The 18,462-nt window shown below is 42.9% G+C and overlaps 1 protein-coding gene across 2 annotated transcripts; it reads left to right on the plus strand.

Moving 5' to 3' along the window:
* The first annotated feature begins 319 nt into the window (after nucleotides 1-319).
* On the plus strand, nucleotides 320-15,920 carry pcdh12 (protocadherin 12). Of its 2 annotated transcripts, none has more exons than XM_077733522.1 (5): nucleotides 320-3,463; nucleotides 9,320-9,411; nucleotides 9,943-10,094; nucleotides 12,405-12,572; nucleotides 14,925-15,920. In XM_077733522.1, exons 1-5 carry the CDS (start codon nucleotides 659-661, stop codon nucleotides 15,146-15,148), a joined length of 3,441 nt encoding a protein of 1,146 aa, XP_077589648.1. In that variant the 5' UTR covers nucleotides 320-658; the 3' UTR covers nucleotides 15,149-15,920. The 2 variants fall into 2 exon arrangements, with proteins under 2 accessions (XP_077589648.1, XP_077589649.1); XM_077733523.1 differs by having other exon boundaries at nucleotides 9,323-9,411.
* Nucleotides 15,921-18,462: the final 2,542 nt, after the last annotated feature.

Raw genomic sequence — 18,462 nt, forward strand, 5'->3', positions numbered from 1 at the left:
ACTGCCATCCACAACCACAAACAACAACAAGTTTTGCATAGAGCATCTGAAGGCTATAATTGTAATGTGTGACTTGACGCCAGATTCAAAAGGTCCCCACAAAAGCGCCAGCTATGTCCTCCAGCCACCTCCGCTCGACACAAAAAACTTTGGGAATTATCCTCAGGTTGGGGGGAAAAAAACTGTACCTCGGTGTCAAGTTTCCACCAGATGGGGGGAGGATTGATTTGCATAGCGCCTTTCCTACCTGCTTCTCCATTGGCCGAGCCTGCCAGCATGTGGGTGCTCGCTTCCAAACTTCCTCAGTTGAGGAAAAACTTTGCAGCAGAGAGGAGGAGGATGAAATGTGCGACTGAATGGTGGCAGCAGCTGTCAGAGTGACCGCCAGAATGGAAATTATTATCTTCTAGACTTAAAGTGAATCTGCATCTGGACCTAAAAGTTAATTTCGGGAGGGTTTACAACTGAGAAAATGATTTGACTCACTTTCAATGTTAAGATCATTGTTTTGGATTTTTTTTTGATACGGTCGTGATCTTTTTTTGACCGAGCTGGACCTGAAATGTACCGGACTTGAACCTCTCCTCTGTCCAGACTTTCACAAATCGAAAATTTCACTTTATGTGATTCTACCGGTAACTCAGTAGACATTTTGGCCATGCTTCTCCTTCATTTAATTTTGCTCCTGGGCATTAACTGGAAGGTTGGCTGCTCAGAGCATGAGCCCATCACCGTCCGGTACCGTGTCTGGGAAGAGCAACTCGCAGGGACTCGGGTCGGCCGCCTGGTGGATGACCTCCGGCAAATGGACCAGTTGGGTCCTCTGGAGAACTTCCGAATCGTGGAACACGGGCGGGCTCTTCCTTTCGCCGTCAACGCCGGAGAGGGCGAAGTCACTACCCAAGGCCGCTTGGACCGGGAAGAGCTGTGCCGCGGGACAGATGAATGTGAAATTTCCTTTAGTGTTCTGTACTGGAAGAGCGGAGTGGTGCACTACCTGCGAGTTCACGTGGAGGTGATGGACCTGAACGACCACAATCCCAGCTTTTCCAGTTCCGTGCAGGATGTAGAAATCTCAGAGATGGCCGGTCTATGGATGCGGATCCCTTTGGAGTGCGCAGTGGATCCAGACGCGGGGAGCAATGGTCTACAGACCTACTCATTGTCTGACAACCAGCATTTTGCTCTAGCTTCTGGACCAGGTGGGACCAAACAGGCAGAGCTAGTGGTGATCCAAGAACTTGACAGGGAAGTTCAGGGGTCCTTTGAACTAACACTGCTGGCTTGGGACAAAGGAAACCCCCCAAAGTCCGGCAGTACTTTAATCCAAGTTCATATTCTGGACTCCAACGATAATAGTCCCACATTTGAGGACAATGCTCCCACGGTCGAGATACCCGAGGATACCGAACGTGGCACAACAATTATTCAGGTGAGAGCCACGGATGCTGACCAGGGCAGCAATGGGGAAGTGGAGTACTCATTAAGCAAACACGCCCATCCTGACATCCAGAAGCTCTTTTTTGTGGATCCACACAGTGGCGCTGTGAGCATCAGAGCTCCTCTGGACTATGAGGCCCAGACAAGCCACGAAGTGATCATCCAGGCCCGTGACCGTGGACCCAACTCCATTCCCTCTCATTGCAAGCTCCACGTGAAGGTTGTGGACATCAACGACAATGCCCCTAGAATCCACATGACCTGGACCCACCCCAGCTCCCTGGCCGCGACAGTACTGGAGGGTGCTCCAGTGGACACTTTCCTTGCCTTGGTGATTGTTTCTGATGCCGACTCGGGAGAAAACGGAAAAGTGACAGCTATGATGCAACACGGTTCTGGGCCCTTCCGTATTAAAAAAGTCCACGGTGACAATTACCTGATTGTCACTGCTGGCGTCTTGGACTGGGAGAAAGTGACGGACTATAACGTGACGCTGGTGGCACAAGATTATGGAGATCCGCCGTTGTCCTGCGTGAAACATCTGCCGGTCCGAGTTTTGGATGAAAACGACAATGCGCCAGTGTTTTCGTCTGCTGTCTACAAAGCATCTTTTAAGGAGAACAACATGGCAGGCTATTGCGCACTGAAGGTCCAAGCGCACGACGCCGATTCTGAGCTCAGTGGTCGAGTTTTGTACCACGTTCACAATCTTAGCGATTCAAAATCACCCACTCGGCCATTCTCCATACACCCGACAAGCGGTGTCATCAATGTCCTTCAGCCTTTGGACTACGAAGAACACAGCTCGTACATGTTCCTGGTGGAGGCCATGGACCAGGGTCACCCGCCTCTTAGGACTACGGCCAGAGTGGAAATTAATATCCAGGATGAGAATGACAACCCCCCAGTCATCAAGGAGCCTAGACTTAAAGGCGGTGTCGCTCGGATTAGCGTCCCCATCGACTCAGATCATGGAGAGGTTGTTTCAGAGCAGGTAAATGATACAGAAGGAGGGTCGGCTGCCAGCCACTCAGTCCAAGAGGGATTCAACAGATATATTGCCTACATCATTAAAGCCGAAGATTCTGACTCTGGACTGAATGGAGAACTCCAGTACTTTATCACGGAGGGGAACCCTGATGGGCTTTTCTGGTTGGACCGGGTCACTGGCCAACTGTTCGTCAACACCACCAATGCCACTCATCTAATTGGGAAAACGGTGACGGTGGACATTTCCGTGTCCGACATGGGGACCCCCAGTTTATCCACCGAGGCAAAACTGGAGGTGACTTTCATCAACCTCAAAGACCACCTGAAAAACTCATCTGCCGGGGATCGGGGGCGGCTCAGCTTCACCATGATGCTAGCCATCTGCTTGGGCGCTACATGCTTCTTGCTTCTTTTTGCCATCGCCACAGTCACCACCTTCTGCCGTGCTGACAAAAGGGACCACCGGGCCTATAATTGTAGGCAGGCCGAATCCACATACACCCGCCACCCACGACGCCCACAGAAGAACATCAGGAAGTCAGACATTCAGCTGATTCCCGTACTGAGGGACAGCAGAGAGGAGCCCCCGTCGAACTGGAGCGAAAAAATCCCGCTAACTCTGCCACATTCAGAGAAACAATTTGAATTGACGCAGCTGATGACGAATGGGAGCTTCCATTCCCAAACCCACCTGGAGGGCGACACCCCTCCCAGCAGAACATTACGGAAACCCGCGAACATCCAGCTGGATCCAACTTTAACTCTGACCCCCGCAACATCTTACCAAACCGTTGGAAAGTCGAGAAACTCGTCGTCCACGTCTTCGTCAGGGTCCTGTTTGAGCACATTGAAGATGGAAACGGCGGAGACGGCAGCTCTCGCGCCTCAAGCGACGCTCAGGAGGCCCAAGATGTCAGAGGGTCACAGATCGAGCGACGCCGAACGGCAGCAGTTGCTCCGGAATTTGGTGCGGCTGTCCATGGTGGCCTTCGCGGACTCCATTGAGCTCTCTTCCGCCTCCCCCGAAGTGCAGGTGAGTCCTAAAAAGTGTGAGTGCCTGTGTCACTGGTCATCCAGGGTTTAAGGTCAGGAAAAACCTGCATCCGTTTATCAACAGTGACGTTGCCCGTGCAGTTTTTCATGTCGGAAAGTACAGTGTCTGTGTAGTCCTGGCGGTTGTGGTGTTCAAAAATCCCAAATGGTGCGGGAAAAACTGTCCTGCAGCTGAGAAAGAGAGTCCTCGGGCCATGTTTTTATCATCTTTCGTTTTGGCCTTGTTAGCCTCTGGAGTGGGGTGTATGTGGGGGTGAGGGACAGGCAGAGATGGTCTGATCCAGCAAGGTGAGCGAGGGATGTGGCTCTATAGGCATGTTTGATATTAGATTAAATATGGTCTAGAGTTTTATCTCCTCTACATTTCATATACTGGATAAACTTAGGCAGAACAGTCTTTAAACATGCTTTGTTGAAGTCATCAGTGTTCTCCCACCTTCCCAAATCTGTGATCACTTTGCATCCAACATGTGCTTACAGTTAACATGGGTTATTGGCTAATTAACTTGCGCACCCCCAACCCAGCCTCGTCGTCGCTCCCCTTCCACCCTCCCCCGCAGGCTTTGAAATTAATCTGAAACCAAGTCCACTGGAGACTTGGGAGTAACGAACAGGCAGTCTGAGGAAGTCATCAAATAGGAGCTTGAGAAAAATGTGTGTGTGAAGGCCAAAAAGCCGAATTTGTATGCACGCTGTGGTGTCATTTGTCATTGTCATCTGCCTCCAGAAATGTTGCTTTCAAGTCAAGCTCGGATATCAGAGTACAATGAATGCGTGTAAGGCAATACCGCGCTGACAAAAGCAGCTAAAATGTTTCGTTTTCTGACTTGACTTACAAAGGCAAATGGAAAGGATTTAAAGTCAGGCGGGTCGTGAACATTTCACACACCGGGAATGTTCATTCTTGAAATAGAGTGTACGTCTAGTGCTGTCAATGGCACTCAAGTATGAACATTTACAAATGTTACAGACTGTTCTCCCCGTTTAAAAGAAAGGAATATTTTATCGTTGTCAATGGCAGTCAAAGAGTTAAACACAAATTTGTAGTTTTGGTGGCATAACTAGTGTATTTCTGATTTAATCAAATTTAATTAAATTTTCTAAATGTTATTTTCATTTTATTTAAGTTTTTCCCAATGGCAATTTTTAATTTTAAGAAACAAAATGCCAAAATAATGGAAAATAATAATAATTACACAAAACAGGCCCTGTGATTGGCTGGTCCAACAATCCCTGCTGGTCCCTGCCTAGTGCCCACAGTTTGCTGAGACCCCCTGCAATCTTTGTGAGTATAAGCACTATGGAAAATGAATGAATACACAATAAAGTAATCCCTCATATTTCCTAGAAAATGTGATAATCGAAAAACCACTGAGTAAAATCACCGCAATTATTATTACGATATTACTGTGATCTTCCCCATTTCGCGGCTTTAACATTCGCGGCTTTAGTACATCGTGTTTTTATTTTTAATCATAAGTATTAAAAAAATCATAAAAGTGTCAAAATATACATTGAAACTCGCAAAGACAGGAAAAGAACCATGGCAGTGAGAACTGGTGGTGAAAAATGGCAGTAAAAAATGTCAGTGGTCAGGGCAACGCTTCTTCTTTGGCGCTGAAATAGGTGGCAATCAGCCAGAAGAAAAAATGAATTCACAGTTGAAGAATCACGCACCGATAATGCAAACAGTTTAGTGCCTTTTCTTCAAATTACATGACATACTTTTCACATCGCGCATATAGACTACACCGAGCCTCTTTCAGCATTGTATGGATTTTGAATCGGCGTTGAAAATACTTCTTAAACGTCCTGCATCATCTAATGCAGGGGTGTCAAACTCCCGTTGGTCTGCGGGCTGAATACAGCTTAATTTGAGATCAAGCGGTTCTGACCAGTAAACTCATTGCAAAATTACATAGAACTAACAATAAGCCCACTTTTTTTCCTTTGTATTAGTCACTAATTCTAATAATTAGTGCAAAGAATGAGTAAATTATCAAAATGTTTATTAAAAGAATTTTCCTTTTACATTATGAACAATATATTATGTACAAGAGAATAACATAAGAACATAAATAAATGTCAATTCATGTTGTCTGCACATTTAAAACACTGTGCCCCCTAGCGGATAATACAAGAACTACAAATTTTAAAGAGAATTCATACTTTTTTATACAATGCAGCTTTCTTCCCCGGGCCGTACCAAACCACCAGACGGGCCGGATCCGGCCCGTGGGTCGTATGTTTGACACACCTGATTTAATGCATCAGAAATGAAACCATTGTGCGTTACAGCAAGAAGAAGCGAACATTCGGTACCACGAGGAATAAAATCATTGTTAAGATAGAGAATGCCCTATTGGGAGAAGATGCTTCCTCTGGATACCAACATGATTAGAACTAAAGCCAATACCTTTTACGATAGCTTAGCTCCTGACGAAGACAATGAAGATGAACCTCAGACTCATCTAAGTGCCGTGAATAAGCCTCCTCGGCCGACAGAGCGGGAAGCAGCAAAAAGCTACGTTGATTATGTTGGTTATCTATCGGAGCAAGTTTTGAAACGTGGACGAGGTTTTCCTTTTTGAAATAGGATGCCATTTCGGACATTTTTATTCAAAGATGAACTGAAAGTGCATGGGGTTCATACAAATCGGCTGGCGCTTGTCCCATTACTTTTTTTTATTTCGCTAAAACTTCAATTCATATCAATGACCGACATATGATCAAATAATAGTTTTTTTTTAACCATAATTAATAATTAGGGCGGCTCGGTGGAGTGAGTGATAATCACGTCGGCCTCACAGCTCAGGGGTCCTGGGTTCAAATCCAGGTCCTGTCCATCTGTGTGGAGTTTGCATGTTCTCTCCGGGCCTTTGTGGGTTTCCTCCAGGTACTCCGGTTTCCTCCAAATTTCTGAAAAGTATGCATGGTGGGCTGATTTGATACTCTAAATTGCCCCTAGGTATTGGTGTGAGTGTGCGTGGTTGTCCGTCTCCTGCCCTGTGATTGGCTGGCCACTGATTCAGGGTGTCCCCCGCCTCTATTTTTGTGTTCGTGTGTCAATGTGTGTATAATTTGTTTGCGTGGCATTATACAATGCCACTTAATGCAAGTTAAATATTTGGCACACACATTTCCTGTTCAATTTTGTGTTGAATTTGAGGCCGTTACCTGTTTGGTAATTTATGTATTCCTGTAAAGGAGCTAATGTGCTTTAATTAGACATTTATCTCTTGTCATGGCGGAGGATGTTCACATTGCACTGTTGACGCTCCGACAAAATTCTTGGCCGGAAAAGGAAGCCATTAATGTTTCTTCCCAGCATGCGTCACTCTACAATGACCCCATTCCACCTGCCCCCATGGCCCATTTGGCAGCGCACCGACGTTACACTCATTTCGCCCTCCCATCCTGGAAGGAAAGAAGCCAGAAAAGGAGAATAGATTTTTTTTTTTTTTTTTAACGTGAAGGTCACTTCCTGTAAAATAGTCGTGCAAAAACAGACGTACGCTGAGAGATTAACCTTCACTGTCATGTGTATGTATATCCGTGTGTGTGTGTGTGTGTGATGGACATCAGCAGCTACTTTTCACATAATATGAAAACAAACTCACTGCGATTTGTCGTTTTTGTTTCATTGGCATTTATATTTGTCTTATATCTCAACTTCTGCCCATCATGAGACTACTAAAATGCCTATATGATTTACATAGATTACTGTATTTACTCGCATAAAGCTGCCCCGCGCGTATAAGCCACTCCCTTAAAGCTGCCTTTAAAAAGTTGAATTTTACAATTTCTCGCGTATAAGCCGCCCTCTGATTCACAATTTTCAACTCTTTATTTATGGTTTTAATAGGGAGTACAAATGTGTTACTTTAAAGAAAAATCATTGCTCGGGTATTTCTGAGATACTGTATGAATCAGAAGCACATTCTTAGGGTCAATATCATAAGGAAGTTAATATGTCTATCTTTGTAAATGTAAAATATCAAATAATTCAATTTGAAACAATAAATAAGTCTATGCTGACATGTTGCTTTTTAATGACAGAAATTATAATTTTCTTTTCAGAAGTTTAAGATGTGGATACCAAATTGCTTCTAATGTCAAAATATCTCTCTTTTTTTTTCGATGGTTCATATTACTGCAATAGTTGTCACTTTCAAACAAGAAATAAAAAACAAAAATCAATTTTATAATTTAATTTAATATTGCCAAGTTATTTTTAATGTATTGATTATTATTGTATCATCTTATCGTAAGATATGAATTATCGTGAGCCTTGTTTTGTAAATTGCTTCGTATTGTGAGGTATCCAGCGGTTCCCACCTCTAGTCTTAATCGGAACTACCAACCTCCGTCAACCCGTTTTCAGGAGAACCCTTGTCCCTTTCCGGAGTATTTCTGGACTGAAGGCGATTCACACAAAAAGAAACCTAAAAAGAGTCATCTTAGGACAATTTAAATCAAACTGTTATTATTATGTTTTTAAAATAATTGAAATATTGTGTTTTTGCAAACTATTTAAAATTGTATGGCATAATGGAAATAGGTTTATCTTTGTGTTTGGGTCCTTCTGCGTGCATTTTATAGTCAGTAATTCCACCTTGTGTCACGCTGAAGTGCACATGTCAGTCCTTCTGGAGACGGCTTCCACATATTTTGTCGAATACGAACGTTAGTCAGTGCCGAATGGTGTATGCGTGGTGGATCTTGCTCGCCAATATGAGAGGAGTATGCTACTTCTCGTTCGCAAGTGGTCGTGTGTTATCCTATTGTGAGGACATTTGTGTTCATCATTTTCTGAATATTTTGAAAACAAAAGCAAACAACCCTCGATAGGTTCCTTGTAAAAACTGCTGAAAATCAGGGTGGAGGCGGGGCAAATAGAGCCAAGAAAAAAGAAAGGTATACAAGTTTAAAACAAAATTTGAATTAAGTTTAGTGTAAGGTTAGATTAAATTTATTTTTGAATGTGTCTGTATTGTAATCCAAGTTCATTTAAATTTGTTTATGTTATGTTACGACCACGTTGCCATGCAAAAAGTCTCTCTCTCTCTTTCTCTCTGCCCCTCCCCCCTTCTCTCTCTCTCTCTCTCTCTCTCTCTCTCTCTCTCTCTCTCTCTCTCTCTCTCTCTCTCTCTCTCTCTCTCTCTCTCTCTCTCTCTCTCTCTCTCTTTCTCTCTCTTTTTTTCTCTCTCTCCCCCTCAATCTCTCTCTCTCTCCCCTACGCCAAATGCGTCTAAATTTAGTACTCTGCTAATAGATGACGAATTAAAACGAATAAAATGTTTTTCCTTTGTAATATCCAGTTTTTTGTGTCTTTTCAGAGTTTTGGAACTAATTAATTTGTATTTAGGTCATTTCTATGGGAAACATTGAATTAAGATGTGAGTAAATCGACATATGAGCAGAGCAAAAAGCCACAGTATAAAAAAAATATGATAAGAAGCAAAGAGCTGCATTAATTTTGGCCGTGAGCCTCATATGGCTCGAGAGCCACGTGTTCGCCACCCCTGTCCTAAAGGTTGCCGGAGGCTATTACAGCTGACTTCGGACTTCAGAACCAACAAAGTACCATGACACATTAGGCAGCTTTCCCGAATCAATAAAACTAAGTACTACAGCAATTTAAAAAAACAGTTAAAACCCAACTCTGATTAAACAATTAATCGATACAAAAAAAGCTTTTTTTCCGCATCAAACTTGTATACTCAATTTAATCAATTACTACTTGCACAACAGATTTATTACACCACGGAATATAGTTGTTATTCTATTGCTCAGGTGCCAGTTTACTTTTTTTTGTTTTTTTTCCATATTGTAGCAGATTTCCCAGCTGCTGTCGCTTCTTCGTCAAGGTCAGCTGCAGCCTCGGACCAACTTCCGCGGGAACAAATACTCACAGCGAGGTGCAAGGTCAGTGTTCATTCTATTTTTCCTCTCCATTTCTTCCTCCTTTTTTGCACATAAAAAAAACACCAACTTTTGTAAGTTTTCTTTAAGGTGAGTTCAGGGACAGCTTTAAGAATATATATATATTTTTAGGTTTTCCATGCTAGGAATAAATGAATAGTTGGTCATCACCTAACACTTTTTGCAGCAAAAATATACCGTATTTTCTCGCATGGATGCTGTATTTGTCGCAAAAAAAAAGAAAAAGGAAAAGATAACTGAATCAAGGGTGTGGCTTATATGTGCACAAATTATAAAAAACATATTTTGAGGTCTATGAATGAAATAAAATGTGAATAAACATGGAACTTGCAGCCTCTCATCTTCTCGGCCACCTGGCGGTCTCGTATGCTCGTACATCAAAATTTGTATTATATTTAAGGGCAAATATTTGCACAGAATTTTACACGTATCTCAAATTTCTCGTATGTTGGGGCACTCCTCAAGGTATTACTGTATATTGGAGTTGTCAATTAAGGTGAACTATGTTTGTAGGTACACGGGTCAGGACTGTTCTGATTGGCACAGCACCAAGGACAGTGGGCATGGCGAGAGTGAGGCGGGCGACGTGGACTGGGAGGCAGAAAGGGAGTCGCCCGACGTCCCACAGCTGGAGGATGGGCTACACGACCTGCTCTACGACACAGGTACAGAGAACAGCGGACATGTTGAATTTGCTCTAATAGCGCTACGGGCGGTCATTTGTGATTATGTCGACTTCCTGTTGAAAGCTACTTTGGCAGAAAAAAAGGAAAAAACTTTGAACAATGGCCTTGCTTGCAATGCAAAGAGGAAATCACATACATCCGCCCGCACTTGGCTCGCCTGTGTGTTGCCATACTAGCTGCACTACAATCAAAAGTGAAAAAATCACATAACAACCCATTACACCGCCTTGTGGTGTAGAGTCTACACGATAGACGATCACTTGTCTGACGTGTAGCCACAGGCTTGATTCCCACTGGTTGTTTGTCTCTCTGTGTGCCCTATGACTGACTGGCGACCAGTCTAGAGTTTAGCCCTCTAGAAACCTCAGCACCTCTTTTGACGACGTGGAAGATGAATGAATGAATACTAGGTTAGATTTCAAAATAGAAGCCAACAGAAATCAATCAATTTTGCTTAGAGCGAATGAAGGAAACTTCGACACCTACTTCTGAGAAGCTCATATAAATCCACGACAGAAAGATTATCATACACCATGCGATTGAAAATCTGTCTTGATCAATGGCACGGAATGAGTTAACATGCAACATTCAAAGACTACGTGTGTAGCTCACACCTGTGTTACATACAATGAGTGGAACCTTTGATTCTGCTGCCAACATTCCAATGCTCGTTTGTTCTTTTTTTTTTTTTTTGAGTCGTTTGACTTTTTTCTTTTCTCCTGCGGGCTGACAATTTAGTTAAACTCGAAGAAGATGGATGAAGAGAACAGTTGCTGTCTACAGTTTTCAGATCTATTGTGTATACTTTAGTTAGTGGTGATGTGACAGATGCCAAAAGAAAAAAAAATAAAGGCAAATAAAGTCAACAACATATTCGAAATAAAAAAGAAATTATTGTAAAATCCCAATAACTAAAATTAAAAGTAATGATAAAATATAATTCAGTAGGCAAATAAAACATAACAATTTTTTTTTTAAAAATGGTTTAGTTTTAATTTGTAGCAATGATTCACAAAAATTACTGTAAAAAATATAATAAAATAATATTTTCTAAAAAAGTTTAGAGAAACAGAGAAAGTCATGAAGGCTTAACTCATGGTCTACAGGCAACAAAGGCAGTGATTGGCCTGCAGTTAATTAATTCATTGGCTGCTATAATCAGCGACAAGACGTCCAATCCATTCATCTTCTATCAACAAACTTATTTTAATTATCAGCAGGACTAAAGGACTGTTCATGTATGGTGCAGGAATAGGACTTCAAATCTAGATTCCACAAAAACAACAACTACCTGAGTGACACCTCGGCAGGCCTTCAGCTTTAGGTGGATGCTGAAGTACTGCATACTCTCTGGCTGTATGAAAAACGTAGGGCACCACATTCCTGGGTGGTTGTGTTGGATTTGAAGGGTTAGGGAGACCCCTCTCAGGAGACACCTCGATGAAGATTCCAACCGCGCTGTTATCATAAGCAGCCTGTCTCGTATGCTCGTATCTCAAAATTTGTTCCTATCTCAAAGCAGATATTTGGTTGGAATTTTACTCATATCTCAAATTTTTCTCGTATCTTAAGCCACTGGTATGTTGCAGTATTTCTGTATTAGAACTAACCCAGAACAGCATAGAAGAAGAAGAACAGAACGACTAGAACAGGACCAGAAAAAGACCATAACAAGTACTGAAGGCCTGAACAATAAAAAAAGAAAATAAGAACAGGACAGAAGTGCGATAAGAAAAATGGCAAAACTAAAAAAAAGGACAAAAACAAAGCATAGAACCATTACAAGCACTGAACCAGAAGAGCATAAAAAAGAAGAAAAAGAGGCCACAGTAAAACAGGAACAGAAAAAGACTGAAAAGTTGAACAATACAAACAGATTGGAAAAACAAGAATAGGACACAGTGAGGTCAGACAAACAGGACTATAAGAGCAACAAACCAAAACATGAAAATGGACAGAGACGAGAGAAAAGGTGGCAAGGTCAGTACGAGACCTGGGCAGAAATACAAGGACGAAACAAGACAGGACTAGGGGTAAAGTAAAAAAAAACCTGAGACAAATGGCTCAAAAACAGGATAGATCACAAGAACTGAAGAATAAAATCAGAACTATATGAAAACTTTGAACAAGCATGAAAAAGTATAAAACTGAAAGAAAAATGTCTCGAACAGGACACGGGCAAAACAAATAAAAATAAATATGTACAAAATATGCATAACGTGTGTGCAAATGTCTTCACTGTCACAAAATAAATAGTAAGCTGCCAATCAAACATTTCTGTTTCTTCAGATGACACCTTTTCAGAAGTCGGTGACCCATCGTGGATGGCACGTTTGTCCGTTACCTTATCAGGAGATTATCACGACAACGTCTTTGTGCCCAACGAACCACCGTCCTCCGACAGTGAACTGATGCCCCGTCATGCCTTGGACTCCTCGTCCTCTTTCTCCACTTTTGGTAAGCATGACCAAATTTCTCTATCACGATGTCTTGTAACTTCACTAACAGTTCAACCATTAGAATATATCACACTCTACCCCCCACATTCTGCAGGGACTTATTTGTTTGTGACTTGTAAAAAAAATGCACCATAGACTATTTTCTGAAATTTCATTTTTTGACCCGCTTTATCCTCATTAGGATCACAGGGGGTGATTGAGCCAATCCTAGCTTTCTTCGGGGCAATGGTGGGGGACACCCTGAATTGGTGGCCAGGCAATCGCAAGGCGTAAGGAGATGGACAACCATGCACACTCACACCCATACCTAGGGGCAATTCAGAGGGTCCAATCAGTCTACCATGTATTCTTTTGGAATGTGGGAAGAAACAGGAGTACCCGGGGGAAACCCACGCAGACCCAGGAACAACATGCAAACTCCACACAGGAGGAACGATCTGTACTTGAACCCAGGTCCCCAGAGCTGTGAGGCTGACGCGCTAACCACTCGCCCTACCGGGCCGCCAGTTCCGAAAGATATCAAGTATCGAAACTTAAAATCTGAAAATTCAAACTTCCTTGTGTGACATCCTATATTTTATTTTGAAATTGTCATGATAGAGTTGCTCTTCCATGACTGTCCCCGCATTCCGCTGGCCTCCTATTGGCTAGAAGGGAGTTGCATCTCCAAGATGCCAGACCTTAGGTTAGGACATTGTAGGAGGACGCAAGAGCCGCCCCGAGCAGGCTATTGGCCAATGTGTGCGAAAGGTGGGAACGGTGCCAGGCTGACCCGAAAACAGGGCACTCTAGGTAGACGCAAGAGCCAGCCTGAGCTGGTTAGCAGCCACCTGTGAAATAAGAGCGTGACCGTCCAACCCAAAGCTCTCTTCTCTGGGCATCTTAGCAGGTATTTCCAAAAATCCCCCAAAAATATATCAAGAGATAAAAAGTCTATACTTACCGCTGCAGAGTCCATATCACTGCAGACGATGCACCGATCCACCTGTCAATCTCGTTTTCCATTTTTCCCTCACTCATGAACCATACCCCAATATACTTAAACTCCTCACCCTGGGTAAGGACCTAATCCCTTACCCTCAGTGGGCCTGCCCCCTTTTTTCAACTGAGGGTCATTATCATCCCGACCGCTCCACACTTTTTGAAAATCATTCCAGCCAGAATTGGAGATGACGGCTTGATTAAGCCACCAGAACAACAACGTATCCAAAAAGCAGGGATGCAATCCTGAACCTACCAATACAGACCCCCTCAATCCCACGGTTGCACCTAGGTATTCTGTCCATAAAAGTGATGAACAGAATCAGTGACATAAGGGAAGCCTTGGCCAACCCCGACCGGAATCTGATCCGACTTACTGCCGGCTACGCGAACCAGACTCTGACACCGGTCGTACAGGGATAGGCGTAACAAGGGTTCAGGACCCTCTTACTCCTGGAATACCCCCTACAGGACTCCCCAGGGGACACGGTCAAACCACCTTCTTCAAGTCCATTAAGCACATGTGGACTGGTTGAGCAAACTTCCATGCCCCCCGAGGACCCAACTGAGGGTGTCGAGCTGATCCACTGTTCCACAGCCAGGACGAAAACCACACTGCTCCTCCTGAATCCAAGATTCTACCTTGCGGCAGACGATCCTCTCCAGTAAAGACCTTCCTGGGGAGGCTGAGGAGTGCGAATCCGCTATAACTGGAAAAGACCCTCTGGTCCCCCTTTTTAAACAGGGGAACTACCAGTCTGCCAATCCAGTGGCAATGTCCCCAATGTCCATGTGATGTTGCAGAGGCTTGTCAACCAAGACAGCCTCACAACATCCAGAGCCCTTAGAAACTCCAGGTTCTCAACCAGCAGAGATAAGAGTCCCAGTGCCAACGCCGCACGTCCGAGCGCCTGTTCCGCCATAAGATGTCGACGCTGACCAAGACAGTCCCCCGACGCCTGGGACCCACCAAGTTTCCAGGGTGAGGTGACGAGAGTCCCTTCATGCTCACAGGACAAGGCGACCCTTCAGGCGACCAGAATGGACGGAGCGGCCGGTGGCCCTTCAGGTGACCAGGGTCGGACCAGACGACTGGCTGCCGGACTGGCTGGACTATGTCTCAAAGCCCTACCATGCCCACCCAGCCTGTGTTTTTTTTCTGTCATAAACATTCAGGGTTTGTCTCGCGTTTTGGACTATGCACCTGCTGCCTTCTTTTTTTATGGGATTTGTCCCTTTGTGGGGGGTACTGTCACGCCTTGTTAGGGTTTTGGGTTGAGGTGTGTGTGTGTACAGCCACTTTGACACATCATTTCATAAATGATGAAAAAAAAATCTGTTCTCAGACTTTTGTTACTATTTCCTTCAGGAAAAAGCCCGGACAAAGACAACCCACTGGGCGGGACATTGCTGTCGGAAGTCAGCACACTTTTCGAGATGCTAATGACGCAGAAGGCAGATACCCATCCAGGTCCTCGAGCCGATATCCTTTACCGGCTTTCTTCGGCGTATCGGTGCTCACTAGAAGCAGACGTTGCTACACCTGCTACTGCCGGCCCGATGAACCTGGCGCCGCTCCCTGGACGCTTTTAACACTGGATACCAAAACATATTACAAGAAGCTTTACATTATCTTGTTTGTTTGTTAATTTAAATCAATTCAGCCGGACTGCAACTTTTGCCGCACATGACGTGTGTCCAAATAGTTCCCAAGTGACCCAAGTTTCTTTTGATCATTGTCCTTTGGAGATAGCTGTTTTTGTTTTGTTGTAGTGATAGTGGTTAAGGTAGCATATTTAACTTTACAAAATTACATAGTAAAATGCAAAACACTTTTACAAGTCTAATTACACAGGAGAACATGACAAGATAAGAATGTGGTAAAGGTGACATCTAATGATGATAATTTGATTTTTGCTATTCAGCATCTTCCATCTGTGATGTTGCAACAAATTAGTGTAAAACAGTCACTTCATAATCAGAATAGAAGCCTTCCTGCTATTTTTATTTTTTACTTTTAACTTTTTTTGTTCGACAACTCCAGATTGACATGTCCACTAAATGTACCAAAGGTAGACAAAGACCCTAGAAAATGATTCCGATGATTGGTACTTCAAAGCAGAATAGAAGCCACCCTGTTCAATTTTTACTTCAGGTTCTTGAGACTTTTTTGGTCAACTACTTGTGATTAACGTATTTGCCACATTTCAAAAGGCTTAGAGAAACTTACTCCAAGGGCTGTAGATTTTTTGTTAATAAAACAGGTCAGGTATCAGAGAGTTCTGAAAGTGACCCTAAAAATGCCAACATCAAACATAAAATTGTTAAATTTCTGTCTTTTCTTTCTGATACTTCTCGTGGTATTTGTATTTTAACAGAATTGTAATCAAAATTGAAGTGTTTCACATTTTATATATGCATTTTTATATTTTAGTCAAACTGAAGTTCCAAAAAAATGTTAGAGTAGATTTAAAATGTTGAAATGTGACAATTGATTGCACTGACAAATGAGCACCATTTTGCCTTGATCCAATTTTATTTGCCGTATCACTGAATATAATTTGACTTTGTACTGGAAATAGGTAGACAAAGATACTTTTGTCTTTGACGACAAATAGACAAATAGTCATGAGGAGGTTTGTAGTTGGAAACAATGAAACTGGAAACAGGAAGTTTGAGAAAGGAAGTCGGGTTAATGGCATGTAAAGTTTTTTTGTTTGTTTTTAAACTGGCTTCTAAAGGGAGGTGCACATATGTGGCGGTTTATGTATGTGGGGGCTGCCTTCACCTGCCATGAAAACATGTTGACCAGATTGAGTGAGCAGACACAAAAAAAATGTTGTTAGTGGGAAAAAAAAATATTTGTATACACTTATGTTCCATATCAAACATGTTTTGTACCTCTCTACAATAAATTTAAGTTCATGTTTATATGTACGTAGATGTACACATAAAAAGTACATTATATACATAACTTGTTTGTCCCTTTGTATATTTTCCTCCAGGTACTCTGGTTTCTTACCACATCTCAAAACATGCATGCTAGGCTGCTTGAACACTCAACCACTCCAATCAGTATACACTAAATTCAAGGTTCTGTAACTGTCACTGTATGACGCTGACAGCTTGACTGTCTGGGTACATTGCTTGCTGACAAAGCAGAAGTGTGAAAGGGGAATGCACATGCGTATATCATGCTTAAAGCATGACAATATTAGAGGTCCATGATGACGTTTTCGTCTGCTACCAAGGACCTAGTCTATCCAAGGTTTACCTTCCCTGGACGTGACTTTTTTTATATCTTTATATTACTTTTTTTATGTTTTTACTGGGAAAACACACTTTAGGGAGTAGCACCACCAATTCTGTTATACGCAGCAGTGTATAATGACAATAAAGGCTTTTGAAATGATTTGATTTATCCGGATTGGTGCCAAAATAGGTAAAATGAGATTGGTTGTTGCAAAAGAAAACCTTCAAAAACTGTTATATGGCGTACACAATTTTAAATGATAAAAAAACGTGTAAATTGTGTGTAAATAGTGTAAATTGACAGGTATGGGCTCTTCACATACCTCTTCGGTTTAGTTTCATTACTCTAACAGCCAACATTTGTTTTTGTTTTCCAAAATAATTATTTGTTTTATTTGAAAAGTGTTATTAGATTAGATTTAACTTTATTCATCCCGTGGCACAGCCTAGTAGGCACTGGCGGTGTTGGACTTTCCTTTCATCTCCTTAAGGGTCGCCACAGCGAATCCGTAAAATCTCCTGATAGATATGGCACACAATTTCACGCTGGATGCCCTTCTTGACCCAACACACAAATGCGGCAATGCCCTTGTGAAGGGATGGTGAACACGCTTCATTCGAGCCGGATGCGGCTCCCGACCAAAATGATTGCGGTTCTTTGCCTTATATTCTATTTTGTACATACTATGGCTCTTTGCCTTGTTTCATGTTTCTCAAATTTGTAATGTCTAAAAACACACTCAGATTCATTAGGGTTCATTAAAAATAAATAATAAATTATATTCAAAGAATAATTTTGCTGATTTTTTTAATGCTGCTTCTGATGTGGCTCTTTGATTTTCACAGTTTAAAATGTTGGCTCTTTGTGTCTGAATTTTCGTTTCTGCTCTAGTCAATGTCATGGAAACAAAAACAAGGGTTTTTTTTGTCCTGGCTGGGGTCACCCAAAAAAAAAAACTGTAAAAATAATCCAGTTTTAATTTCAGATGATACATTTGGAGGGGGTGGCCGAGCGGTGGAGTGGTCAGCGCGTCGGCCTCACAGTGGTGGACCTGGGTTCAAATCCAGGCCGGTCCACCTGTGTGGAGTTTGCATGTTCTCCTTGCATGGGTTTTCTCTGGGTACTCCGGTTTCCTCCCACATTCCAAAGACATGCGTGGTAGGCTGATTGGGCATTCTAAATTGCCCATAGGTATGAGTGTGAGCGTGAATGGTTGTTTGTCTCCTTGTGCCCTGCGATTGGCTGGCCACTAGCTGACCCGTGCCTCTGGCCCGAAGTCAGCTAGGATAGGCTCCAGCACCTCCTGAGACCCTAGTAAGGATAAAGTGCTTCAGAAAAAGAAAGAGAGAGAGCGCGAGAGAGAGAGAGAGAGAGAGAGAGAGAGAGAGAGAGAGAGAGAGAGAGAGAGAGAGAGAGAGAGAGAGAGAGAGAGAGAGAGAGAGAGAGAGAGAAGAGAGAAAGAGAGAGAGTTAGAAAATATGGAGGTACTGTTTAAGTGACTATTGCCATCTACTGTTAAGAGAGGTTAACCACACATGCAGTCTCATCATCTCCCTGTACACTAGTTCCCCCCAGGGATATGTCCTGAGCCCTCTGCTACTGATGACTAACAACTGTTGCCCCAGGTACAGCAGCGAATTCATTCCTGTACGCA

The sequence above is a fragment of the Stigmatopora nigra genome, chromosome 14 (genome assembly GCF_051989575.1).
Source record: "Stigmatopora nigra isolate UIUO_SnigA chromosome 14, RoL_Snig_1.1, whole genome shotgun sequence".
In the NCBI taxonomy this organism is placed as follows: Eukaryota; Metazoa; Chordata; class Actinopteri; order Syngnathiformes; family Syngnathidae; genus Stigmatopora; species Stigmatopora nigra.

Bases quoted from the DNA above. Each gene is read 5' to 3' on its own strand.
- pcdh12 (XM_077733522.1), top strand. From the start codon at position 659: ATGCTTCTCCTTCATTTAATTTTGCTCCTGGGCATTAACTGGAAGGTT. The intron at 10,095-12,404 runs GTACAGAGAACA...CTGTTTCTTCAG, and splicing joins CGACCTGCTCTACGACACAG to ATGACACCTTTTCAGAAGTC. The intron at 12,573-14,924 runs GTAAGCATGACC...TATTTCCTTCAG, and splicing joins GTCCTCTTTCTCCACTTTTG to GAAAAAGCCCGGACAAAGAC.